This window comes from Panicum virgatum, chromosome 3K (genome assembly GCF_016808335.1).
Source record: "Panicum virgatum strain AP13 chromosome 3K, P.virgatum_v5, whole genome shotgun sequence".
In the NCBI taxonomy this organism is placed as follows: Eukaryota; Viridiplantae; Streptophyta; class Magnoliopsida; order Poales; family Poaceae; genus Panicum; species Panicum virgatum.
The window spans coordinates 1993194-2005803 of NC_053138.1; the positions used below are offsets into that span (position 1 = coordinate 1993194).

The window sequence follows — 12610 nt, forward strand, 5'->3', positions numbered from 1 at the left end:
CAGGACGCCAATGCAATGCAGATGCACGTCTCTGTCTCTCAGTGGGCAGCCAGGGAGGTGATGCACGCCCAAGGTCGCTGCCCAGCACAGGCAGGCAGGCAGGCAGGCACACGGGAGGTCGGGAGGACGAGGACTACTCCTAACTCCCTGCTGCGCGCAAGGAGGAAGTGGAGGGCCCACTGGGCCAGCCAGCCGGACATGTTAGGCCAATGTGCGCGGGGCCCATGCACCGTGCATCCTGCCACAGACGACGCAGCTCAGACAGCAGCTGCCTCCATCTACGGCCTAGAGCTCCCAGAAATGAACAACTACGTAGAGGTGTGCAGTGCAGCGAAACAAAAACACATTTCCTGCATGTGAACGACGGACAAATTCAAACATGCGTGCTGGTTTGCTGTGCTGTGCTGTGCTGTGGCGGGTGGCTGGTGCTGATTTATTGTGAGAGAAAAATACTGCTGTCTGGTGGCTGCTGTTGGTTTGGTGTGAGAGAAAAACACTGTTGGCTGGATGCAGCGAACAGAGTGATTGAGAGAAGCAGTAACATAATTTAAGGTCGGTTGCTCCTGGGTGCAGCTGGTTTCCCGGTTCAAAAGGAAGACAACCTACGAAAGAGAGTATGCAAGCTCGGTGGCTCCAAGCTCGGAAAATCTCAGAAATTTGCTCCTCTTTTTTTTCATGCTCAGACGATGGGCATCCGTCAGTGTGAAACGAATGAGTATCGTCTTCTAGAATCATGGTCTTCCATACGAATAAGGCACCATTAGTAAACGTTGACTAGCACTGAGCGTCTGTGCCCTGCCATGGTCTTCCACCATTTTTATTGTTCCCCGAGCGGCCTCTTTTCCTCTGGGTGCGTGGCTACTTCAAACACATCAAATTGGGCGTGATTTCGCATTATAAATAGAGCGCCTCGCCCGCTCGACGCCACCACGGTTCCAACAGCGCCAAACAGGCAACACACCACACCCAAAGCAACCTCTCTTCCAGTCCAGTAGTAGCAGAAAGCTTCTCCTCTTGCCCTTGGACAACACAGCCACAGCCCACATCCCACAGAGATGATGAAGATGACGAGGCGTTGCGGCAGCAATACCTCTTCGCCGCTCGCGGCTGTTGTCCTGCTCCTCTTCCTGACGATGGTCTGCTTCTTCCACTGCGCGGCAGCGGCAAGGCTCCTGCCCGCTGCCGTTGCTCCTCTTGTTCACCAAGGTACGGTGCGCGCGCGCTCCGCCTCCACTCTCGGCAGGCCTGCAGCTTAGCGTTGCTCTAATAATGTTTCTGAACTCTTTGGCATGCAGGGAATGGTGCCAAGGCTGCTGCTGCGGCTGTAGATAATGGCCTGGTAGTGCTTCAGGATGGCGCCGCGGGCACTGGGGATGATGAGCTCTCGTCTGTCTCCGAGGTGAGAGCAGAAGAGACGATGATGATGGGAGCAGAGGAGGTGGAGGAGCCGGCAACCGAGTGCGAGGAGGGGAACGACGACTGCCTTCAGCGGCGGCTCCTCAGCGACGCCCACCTCGACTACATCTACACCCAGCACAAGGGCAACAAGCCATGATGAGGAGCCTGGAGACGACGACGACGACCTGGACGTCGATCTGTTGCCGGGTGCTACGGTCGGGGCTGGGCACGTATGCCGGACAGTCGACGTACGGAGGCCGCTAGCTAGCTTGATTCTGTCGCTTAACAACAGTGACCAGCAACTAGGAATTCCAGCATATATGCATATGTGTGACGTCTGTCTGTACATCTCCATGCCTACATGGTAGATTCGATTTCTTTAGCGTCGAGCAGAGTATGCTGCATGAAACGGTGCGTGAAAGGCGACTGCCTATGCACTATGCTAGATTGCTAGTTTACTTGTTTGATCTACTTACATCGAGTGTAATTTGTCTAGCTGTGTACCTATATGAAGCTGCGCACCCCCTAAGTTACCACTATGTTTATTTGCAATCATACAGCGTGTGTCCAATGGTCCAGCGAATTATGAAAATAGACTAAAGTAATAACCTCCTAAACATGTATCAAAATTACCCACTTCTGCCATTATAAAAAATAATAATCTAAAGTACCCCTCTAATCTTCATATAAATTATCCACCTATGCTATTATAAAATAATATCAAATAACCCCCTAAATTTTTGGATATATTAATACTAACAATAATGTGTGTGTCACCATAAATTCATGTATAAGAGAAGAGATAAGAATGCTAATTTTCATGTTGTTCACATAGCTCAAACAAAGTGTTCAATTAAATATATATCAAACACATATGGATGTGTGATGCAAAGTGAGGAAAAAAATTAGTAACTAAACCTATCACATTTATTACAATTACATAATGATAAATATGTATCTAGTACTGGATTAGAATATTTAATTAGTTAAAGAGGGCGTGAGATAGATAATTATTAGATATCTCTAACTAGCCCGTGCGGGAGCACGAGTTGGTAGACTAGTTATTAGTAATAGGAAGACAGTGCTTAGGGGTGAAGTACACGAAGAGATTGCCAAACCCATTCACTCTAATAATTAGTATTGTGTATACTTGATCATTGCAATCCAAACAGATATTCTACTTATAGAACAATCAAGTAGTAGTAGTAGTGTATATTTAGGATATAATTAAGTATGTGGTTAACTCCTAATCTTGGGGCCTTCTAGCTAGTTGACGAAAGGAAAGAATCTAGACGTAGGCTGCAACTTGACGAGTTCGTAATTGGATCACCAACCGTGTGCGCAAGGTATATATATAGCGGCTACGATATCTATCATCTATGTCTTCTCGATCCGTCTTTTCGGTTGAACGGGATGCATGCATGTTCATGGCAAAGGATTGGTCATTGGTTGGCCGCCGTTAAGTGTGAATGGAGAGGAAACCGGCCGGAAAGCTATATGCATGATCATCCATGGGCATGGCGCAAAACTCGAAAGTCTGGGTGAGCTTGCATTGCGCGGGGTAGGTCTAGTAGGTCATGAAAATATCCTCAACCCTTTTTGATAGCACACGTACGTCATGGTCACAAGATCGTGCGTGGCATCTTGACGCGTGCAGTACTGGAGCTATTTTTTTTATTTTATCACAACCGATGGAGCTAGCTTAATTAGGATCGATGTGAAAGGAATGATACCAACCACGCACGCACTAGATGAAAATGACATTGCATAATTAGCATGAGCACGTTTAAGATGAGGTGATGGATGGATGGATCGATGAGCTACCCGAGATGGATCGCAGGCTTGGTCGCTCAATTATTGGTTAATCGATCCCCACTAGCGCTAGCAGCGGCGGCGAGCATGCAATGCAATTAGTCGCTACTAGCCGCCGTACAATTAATATACGTGCGCTCGATCCTTCAATTTATTTTTCTACAACGCGACGCCTTTCTCTGATTTACTACTAGTTTACCTTGGAAGTGACATGGCACGATCGTCGAGTTGGTAATCTGCTTCCACGTATGTAGCCTGGTGCGTGCATGCATGGAAATAAATCTGACATGGGCACCCACGAATTGAAATGCATGCATGGGTGCCCGTGGTATAAGTACAGCATCCCTTTCAGCTTAATAGCTTATCAATGGGCGGGCGGGGAGATCAACTTGGGATCGGAGTGCAGGTAAGGTAAGCAGCAGGCTCTGATCGATTTCATGCATCTCGTGTACGTCTTCCATGGCCGGATCGGATCTCGGATAATGGATAGGGAACGCCAATCTAGCTAGCTATCCCATCATACATGCGACCTCGCCGCACGCCATTGTAGACTACTGTAGACGATAGATGCATGGCAGCATGGCCTGTGTGCAGCAGTGACACAGACGCCCTCGGCGCGTGCCGACCGAGCCGACATCTATCCACGCATGCGAATGCGTTCGTAGCTGCATGCGGTGCCCAACATCACTACCAGGCCTGATCACTACTCACTGGCGGAGAGAGCGAGCGAGGATCGCTAGCTGGTGCTCACACGCGCGCGCGCGCTTCTTCAATGGCGGCGGAATTATATTGAACGGTGGATCATGGAGCCAGCAGCTAGCTAGCGATAGATACTACTGTTTCTAGAACGAATTGAATCTGATGATGATGGCGTCGTCGTCCGCCCACAGATAAGCGAATGGAAAAAGCTTGGCTACAGGCCACGCACGGGCCAGCTAGCTGCAGCGCACCCGTATGAAAGCTACAGAGGCCGGATCCAGTTACCTAGCCGTTGACTCGCGCGTATGAAAGACGACGAAGCGATTGCGCTGATGAGCGAAAAGACCGGCCAAGCCATCGAGCGCAGCGCACCGTCCGTCGATCACGCGCCGCGCTACCACGTCCAACAATACAGTACAGTGAGACCACCACCAGCAGCAGAAGGCAGGCAGGCGAGCGCACTGACGTCCAAGGCTGCCTATCTCGGCTCGGCTCTCAGGACTCAGGGACGACGACAAACGACGACCACGACATTAATCAACGGAAGGCACATACGCCACCATGCGAATGCTGATGCACTAGTACTCATGCACGCAACTCCGATCCATTCCTATTCTGCGCGGGTGGGGTGGGCACCGCCGATCGATCGATCGGTCGCGCCGAGCAGTGAGCACACACGGGAGGAGGCTGGAACGAGCGAGAAAGCAGCATCAGCAGCAGGACACTACAGCATGGCTGCTACTAGTGCCCAGGCCCAGCTGAGCTGAGTGGACACTGCGTTGAGTAAAATACATGGCCGGTCCTCAAACTTGTCTCAAAGTGTCATTTAGGTCCATAAACTCTCAAAATGCATTTTTAGATTCTTAAACTTATCCGGAGGTGTCATTCGAGTCCCTAAACTCTCAAGATGTATCTTCAGGTCCACAAACTTGTCTTGATATATCATTTCGGTCCCTAAACTCTCAAGGTGAAATTTTCAAATCACTAAAAAATTACTATTAATTAATTGTATTCAAAATGAATTGTTTATTAAGCTATTTTTTCACCAATTCATTTATAAATCTTACCACTAAGACCATTTTAACTCTGAATTAGCTGTTTATTAATCATACATCGTGAGTTAATCTAGATCAATCGATATCAACAATGTATATTATAGTTTTTTTATTTAACATGGAGATATCAATGCTAATTTTGAATATTTTCTATTAACTATTTTATATTTTGCATGCGCTTTGTATAAGTTTATTAAGATAATTTTGTTCTCATTCTCAATAAAAATTAAAATAGCAAATTTTTATTAAATTTAAAGTACAAAAGAACTTTTCATTAACTCAAAGTAGAAAAGCAATATTTATATTAAATTAAAACTAGCATCCTGAGAGTTTAGGGACCTGCATAACACCGCGAGACAAGTTTATGGACGTAAAAATGCGTTTTCAGATATTAGGGACCTATGTGTCACCTTGGAACAAGTTTAAGAATTTGAAAATGCATTTTGAAAGTTTAGAGACCTAGATGACACCTTAAGACAAGTTCGAGGGCCGCCCATGTATTTTACTCCAAAAGAAAGACTTTGCTTGCCTTGCATACATACACGGGGTGTGCTGTGCATGTGGGGGTGGGGCCCACGGGCCGGCCCATGGGCGGACCCATGCAACATGCACGCACTGGCACACGATGTCGACACTGAAACCGATTCAGCTCCGCAGAAGCGCTTGCAGTTCTGAAACGAGGGCGACGGGATGACGTGGAAACAAACTCAAAGAGGAACGCATCATTGAGTTGCATACCAAACCCAGCGCACGGGGTCGCCATGACACGGCAGTGGGCACCGACCAACTCAACCCAAAAGATTAAGTTGAGGAGGAGAGGTGGACAACTTACTTGTACTTCACCACGCATTTCCAATTTCTGCTATTGCTTGATATCTACAAATCTCTAGATACTAGAGGAATTGCATAAAATCAGGGTCCAACTTCCTGTTGCAAAAAAAGAATCCGGGTTTCCCAGTGGCAAAGGAAGCAAAGGAAAGTGGAAAAGAGAGAGCGCGCCTGCGCAGCTTGAGTCAGCGCCTCAACGTTTGGAAAAGAAAGGTCCGGAATTTCCTGCTTTTCCAAGCTCCTCCTCCGCCTCAAATGTGATGCATCCATCTATGAATGAGACGGCAGCTGTGCGTGTTTACGTAAGCATTTTGGAATGTTCAGTGGTTCAAGAGTTTGGTTCTCTTTAGAATCAGAGTGAGGTTCCCCTGTACTAGTGGGTGAAAGTTCTAAGGACTACTCGTAATGGGATAGGCTAAACTTTAGTTAAGACTAAAAACTTTAGCACGCATATAAATGCTAATATATATATATATATATGCTGAAGTTTATTAGCACTCAACTTTAGCTAGCTTCTCCAAAACAGAGCCTAAAACACCATTAGCAAACATTGACAACCGCCTAGTGTGTCCTCCCTTTAATTCGTCTTTCGCCATTTTTGCCGACTGTTTGATCCTCCGACCTCTTTTTTCTCTGAGTTGCTACAAAATTAAAAGCAAAGGATATTCTTTGCGTTTTGAAGTTGTACAGCACTACAGCAGTAGTAGTACTCCTCAGTTCCAGCATGCTGATTACCCACCACGACCAATCGACCATACTCACACACTAGTAACTCCTGTACAACTGGTAATGTTGACGATGAATGTTTTAGGCAATTGGGCAATAATCTCAACCTACCCAACCTTGTTAAAATTCACAGCCTTTATTCTGAACCTAACTTAAAGGAAGGAAGTCATTTGGCCCTCTTTCCAAATTCTTGTAAAAATGCTTAGTAGTTCTGTCTGCTGGAAGTGGTGGGTATGGAAGGTATTTATCGCTAGGCCTAGTTTGTTTGGCATTGGCAAACGGATGGTGGAAGGTCGAAACCGCATCCCGCCAAATCTCAACGTCTCCGGCCGTGTTGTAGACAAACGGGTTGCCGACTCGAGTGCGCGTGCGACCATGCCCTGTGCGTGCGTGCGTGCGTGCTCGGCGTCCCCTGCGCGTTGCGATGATCTGCAAGTTGCCTCTCCTCGCTCGCAGCTTCGCTCCCCATTATAAATACAACCCAAAGGCCAAAGCCAGCATCAGCCAACCAGCCCGGCCTCCCATAGCTGCTAGCTCTATTCAAGCAGTAGCACTAGTACAGCTTCTCCTCTGCCCCTTCGACAACGCAGCAAACTTCAACTGTTCAAGGTCGTAGCCAGAGGACGATGAGGCGTTGCGGCGGTCTCTCTTCGCCGCTCGCGGCTGTTTCCCTGCTCCTCCTCCTCATCTGCTTCTTCCACCGCGCGGCGGCGGCTCGCCCCCTGCCGGCTGCTGCTGCTGTTCCTCTTCAGGTTCACCAAGGTGCGCGCGCGTTTCACTGATGATGCCATCATGCAGCATGCGCATAAGGAACCTGTTGGCTGACCACTCATGCCTGCCTGCTCCCAGCGGCGCTAGCTGCTCGATCTAATGGTATTCTGAATCTTTTTGCAGAGGACGTAGCCATGGTGGCTGCAGACGACGAGCCAGTGCTTCAGAAAGGCGCCGCCGCGGGTAGTGGCCATGAGCTCTCGGTCTCATCAGTCGCTGAGGTGATGGTGGGAGCAGAGGAGGAGGCCGAGGACCCGGCGTGCGAGGAGGGGAACGATCGCGACGACTGCATGCAGCGGCGGCTGCTCGGCGACGCGCACCTCGACTACATCTACACCCAGCACAAGGGCAAGCCATGAGCGAGGATCCCGGCCGGCCATCTTCTCCGGCGTACGTTGGGAGTGTGTGTGGGGGGGGCAAAGTCGTACATGCTGCAAAGTTGACACTGGGAATCTCGTCTACTAGTATATCTACCTTCTGCTACCTGCTCACAGTTTCTGCCACTGATCAACCAGTATCCGGGGATCCATCCATGTAGGATTAATATATGTGTGTGACTGTCATCACCTCGCTCGTTTGTACATCGTCTCTCTTCTTGGTCATGTATAATACATGCATCGTTAATTACCACCATTTTCTTCAAGCTTTTGCTTTAAATTTGTATCCCCGCGGTATGAGATTGTGAAGCTGATGAGTCTCTGTTCATACGTGCCAGACTGCATGCCATGCCATGCGAGTGGTTCTCTAACTAATGTAGTTTGGTTCGGTTTGGTGTGTGTATATGGAGTTCAAGTTATGAACAAACTCACGGCCGTGATTTTCTTGTTCTCGATTAAATTAAATGGTACTTAATTAATTACCCTAGTAGGAGTATATACTACACTACAACATGTACACTTGCCTTTGTTTTCTGGTGTGTGCGCCTGAATGTCTGTCTCCCTGTCCGCCTCTGGGTTGGTGACCGCTGTCAGATTCTCTGATGGTCTCCTTGCATTGTAAACAGTTTCTCCCTCTCTGCCTGTCCCTCATCATCTTCTTAATCCGAGAAAATAACCATTTTATTATTACTAGCCCAAGAAAGCAAGCATCATCCTGGTTGATCCAGCTACAGTAGCTATGCACAGTCTACAGTACTAAATTATGGGGCTGCATCTGCTCCCCGAGATTCCACATGATGGTCGGAGCGCGCTGGCTCATAAAAAGTCAACACCGGCCATGGCGCCGTGCAGCTACAGCTCATTATTTTCTTATGTCTCAGAGGCTCTGGGCTGCTCCGGCAAAGAGAGACATGCAAAGATGCTCCTCCTCAGACCTCAGATCAGATCAGTCCCCACATGCCAGCCATGGCAATCATTCACAATTTCTATTCACACGGGCTAAGGAGTACTAGCTAGCTACTGGATTGCAAGCTGCATAATAGTATCAACAAACTAATGAAGCTTTTTTTCTCCATCTCTTTTTTTTTCTGCTTCACAAAGAAAGATGCCGTGGTATCTGTGAAAGCCCTCTAGTAGCTATATTAGTAGTCAAAGTGATAGTGTATATGAAAGTGAAACACCTTGCATGTGCCAGCACTTACCAAGGTTGCCAGCTGAGTGTGCATGTTCCATTTCCAGACGGTCCACTCTAGCTTACTACTCTGCTACTGATAAAGGGGAGGAGGAGTAGTAGTAGTAGTGCGAGTGCGATCACTTGTTTACTTGAAATCCTAGCTTGAAATGCATGCGCCTGGTTTGTGCAGGCCGAGTGGCCAATGCCGCAATAGTGCCCACCCCATTATCTGATCAATAAGCTAAGCACACAGTGAGGAGTGATCCATCTCAGTGCTGCAGTAGTGATCTCACCGGCTAGCCCCCTGTACTGCTGTTTCTGCTGGTACTAGTTTAGAGCAGCGGCGCAGGCTGTAGTGCGCAGGGTTGGGGGGGTTTTATTGGTTAAAGCAGCATGCCAGCTTATTGCATATTTGCATTGCACCAGATGGATGTTGCATATGCTATAGACAAGCCGGGCACTTTGCTGTAGTTGCTTCTTTTCCGGCAGGCCGTGAGTGTGAACGGGCAAAGAGGCCGGCCACTTGCAAAGTTGCCATTGGTGTGGGCACCTTTTGCCCGGCCGCACACTCATCTCGCTCGTTTTTTTTTTTGAAACATTCATCTCGCTCGTAGTATAGATCTATCGATGTATAGATCGTGCTCACTGACACTGTGGGTGGTTGCAAATGATACCTGTCAGTGCAGGGGAAGAAGTACGTAGTACTGTTAATTTGGTCAGCATGCCTTTGAATAGATAGGATAGAGTAGCTAGTAGCTAGGATGTTAGGATAAACCGTGCCGATAAACAAGCACGATGGTCATGCCAAATAGTGGTCGGCATCCAAATGTCACACAACACCTAGTGCCACCCTGCCGCAAAGTACATGATGCGTGGCATATATATATACAGAGTTATCAGAGCACACTAGGGGCGTCGGCGTGTGGTACGTGTTTTGCGACAAGTGTGGCGTGGGTACGATAGGGGCTATTGAGTGTGTCTGGTTTCCATCCATGAATCGTCCATCAGTATGAACATGTTCAGACTTCAGAGCCCGGGTTCCAGAAGTTCAGGCTTTCAGCTTTGCAAGCTTTCAACGCTTGTATAGTATTACTAGTATGTACTACTAGGTGCGACGACGCGGTTTATCTTCTCTTTCAATATGTTGACCGTGACAGTGACCAAACGAAAGCGTAGTGGCAGAAAAAATAAAATACAAGTAATCCAGCAAAGTGGCAGGTGTGACGGTGTTCAGAAAGGGGAGGTCGCGGCAGGCTCCGACCTAGCAGCACTTCGGTAGGTGTCAGCCTGTGAGGTAGCTCCCTAACGTGGCAGGTGACTAGTGAGAAACAGAGTAAGCATGACGACCGCTCGTAATCCATCGCAGGAAGTTGTACGGGCAATGCGAGCATCAGCATTTGCAGCGTGCATTCTGCACTCCTGCTATGCATACAGGCTTTGATCCTCTGCAAGTATTCGTTGTGCTGTATGGAGGGTTAGTCTCCATCTTGTGTACAACCTTAGCTTGTTTTATTAATATAAACACTCTTTTTCTGGCAAAAAAAAAGAAAAAACTTGCAACTTGCAACAAGCTTTCGCCCTGTTCGGCTGGGATATAAGCTACAGTATCAGCCAGCGCGGGCTCATCAGCGAACCGAACGGGGTGTTTGATACTCAGGTGCAGGTCCGTGCTTAAATTCGCCAGAGTCGCTAGTATCTAATCTTTGGGCCGGATCTATAGACTGGCTGGTTGGTTAGCCCATTACTGGGCTGGAGGTATGAAGGCCCACTTGAAAAATAATCCTGGGCTTGTCGGATTAGGTTGATTCCTCTTAAAAATCTGAGGCGAATCTATCTCAAAAAAAAAAAAAATCTGAGGCGAATTGGAGAGGCTCTCCGATCGCTGTCTCATGCGCGTCTCCGATTCCGCAAATTCGTAATCCTCTGCTTCTCGAGCACGCCACCAGCAGCCGGGTCGAACTAAGCTCTCGATTCGGAAACCAAACCCACGCCAAGCAACATGCATAGCTATATAACCAACTCATTAACACACGTCCCCGAATGCACTAATCCTCCCCCCTCTGGTTAACGCCGACCTTTCCAAGAAACCAAAAAAATTGATCAGCAGCCATCGGCTTCGACATCGTCGTCATCCCTATAGGCTCCGGCGGTCCGGCCACACCATGGCCTACGACGCGATCATGGAACGCTCCTTGGCCGCCGCCATCGAGAGCAGCGTGGCCGCCACCGCCGGCACCCTAATCTGGTTGATCCCGCCCCAACACCACCACCGCTCGTTCCAAGAACAGGAACCAGCAACTGCTGCTGCTGCCCGGCTTCTTCCTGACGATGACGATGACGACGACGAGGAGCACATCGACATCGCCGGCGGCGACGTCGTGGCCAGCCTGCTCGACGAGATTAGCCCCCGTGACTCCGACCTCGACGAGCGGATCCTCGAGTGCCCGGTGACGCAGCGGCTGGTGCTTCTGGCCATGGCGAGCTTGCAGCAGGAGGTCGATGTCGACGCGCAGATCAGTAGCCTGCTCCTCGAAGCAGCAGAAGCGTACCGCGACGGCGGGTTCGGCGCGGTCCCCGCGGATGCCGCTGCGGTGGCCAGCCTGGGGAAGCAAACGTTTCGCGCTGCCGGTGCCGGAGGAGACGGCGGCTCGGGAGATCGTCAGAGCTGCTGCGGCGGCGGCGTCGCATGTACCTGCTGCAGCGTATGCTTGGAGGACTTCGAGGACGGCGACGAGATGAGCGTGATGCCGTGCTCGGGCGGGCACGGGTTCCACACCAACTGCATCGCCGAGTGGCTGGGGCGCTACAGCAACATGTGCCCTCTCTGCCGCCATGCGCTGCCCACAGGCGGCTCGTAGCCATGGCTAATGGTTCGTGGAGTCATGCGAATATGACGCCAAGAAATTTGCTTGTTATTAGCCATAGCTGCTGGTTAGTAGATGCATGCGAATGGCATCAGGAAATTTGCTTGTGTGTTTATTCACCAAGGAATAATTGATTCATGCAATGCGTACAGTTTTTGTCTGTAACAAGGTCGTATATATAGCTGCAGTGAGTTAAGGTTATCTATCTATTCTATTATTATTTTAATACAATAGTGTTAAAAGAAGCCACCACGTTCGCCGAGAGGGTCTAGAAATTCCGACGTTAATCTAAAAAAGAGAAAATCTGCACCATTGGATTTTATGAAGATCTAACGGTCTAGCTAGCCCGGAAAAGAAAGAAATATGCACCGTTGGATTTTACGAAGATCTAATGGTCTAGACTAGAACAGAGAGTCCATATCTAATACAATTACTTTTCTAATTTAAAAATCAGCACATTAGTTCGTGGAAAAGTAAAAACATATATACCATTAATTTGTTGTATTCGTATTTCAAAAATGTTGAGATTGAAGGCGGAGATGCTTGGACAACGTGGGGACCGACCAGCAGTCCATTATCTCTCGGCATTCCAAACTATGGCCCGCTCTTCCCCATGCCGGAACTCTGTCGAGCCGTGGTGCAGGCCGCTGATGACGCCGCCGTAGCGCAGCCATGCACGCCGCCAGGACGCGCCTCCCTCCGCGCGCTTGGAGCCTTGGATGCCTCGAGCAATCCTTCGCGGCCGCGACGCCGATGGCATGGATGAGCCAGCCGGCGTGCACGGCAACGATGGCATCAGCTTGCGTGGCCTGTTTTCGGACGCCCAGCCCTGATCACGGCACTCAATTATCGTGATAGGAGAGCGCGGAGCTGGTGGCCGGGCAGGCGGGCAGTAGCGGCGGCACT

The 12610-nt window shown here is 49.2% G+C and overlaps 3 protein-coding genes across 4 annotated transcripts; all 3 read left to right on the forward strand.

The window, feature by feature from the left end:
• Positions 1-909: 909 nt before the first annotated feature.
• LOC120696711 (phytosulfokines 5-like) lies at positions 910-1953 on the forward strand. The gene is made up of 2 exons (XM_039979695.1): positions 910-1206; positions 1296-1953. Exons 1-2 carry the CDS (start codon positions 1056-1058, stop codon positions 1553-1555), a joined length of 411 nt encoding a protein of 136 aa, XP_039835629.1. The 5' UTR covers positions 910-1055; the 3' UTR covers positions 1556-1953.
• A 5049-nt stretch (positions 1954-7002) lies between these two features.
• On the forward strand, positions 7003-7946 carry LOC120696712 (phytosulfokines 5-like). 2 transcript variants are annotated; one of them, XM_039979698.1, is made up of 2 exons: positions 7003-7280; positions 7437-7946. In XM_039979698.1, exons 1-2 carry the CDS (start codon positions 7145-7147, stop codon positions 7646-7648), a joined length of 348 nt encoding a protein of 115 aa, XP_039835632.1. In that variant the 5' UTR covers positions 7003-7144; the 3' UTR covers positions 7649-7946. The 2 variants fall into 2 exon arrangements, with proteins under 2 accessions (XP_039835632.1, XP_039835631.1); XM_039979697.1 differs by having other exon boundaries at positions 7004-7280; positions 7413-7946.
• Positions 7947-11002: 3056 nt separating this feature from the next.
• LOC120700337 (E3 ubiquitin ligase BIG BROTHER-related-like) lies at positions 11003-11698 on the forward strand. Its single transcript, XM_039984560.1, has one exon. The coding sequence runs from the start codon at positions 11003-11005 to the stop codon at positions 11696-11698; it is 696 nt and encodes a 231-aa protein (XP_039840494.1).
• Positions 11699-12610: the final 912 nt, after the last annotated feature.

Bases quoted from the DNA above. Each gene is read 5' to 3' on its own strand.
- LOC120696711 (XM_039979695.1), top strand. From the start codon at position 1,056: ATGATGAAGATGACGAGGCGTTGCGGCAGCAATACCTCTTCGCCGCTC. The intron at 1,207-1,295 runs GTACGGTGCGCG...TTTGGCATGCAG, and splicing joins TGCTCCTCTTGTTCACCAAG to GGAATGGTGCCAAGGCTGCT.
- LOC120696712 (XM_039979697.1), top strand. From the start codon at position 7,145: ATGAGGCGTTGCGGCGGTCTCTCTTCGCCGCTCGCGGCTGTTTCCCTG. The intron at 7,281-7,412 runs GTGCGCGCGCGT...ATCTTTTTGCAG, and splicing joins TCCTCTTCAGGTTCACCAAG to AGGACGTAGCCATGGTGGCT.
- LOC120700337 (XM_039984560.1), top strand. From the start codon at position 11,003: ATGGCCTACGACGCGATCATGGAACGCTCCTTGGCCGCCGCCATCGAG.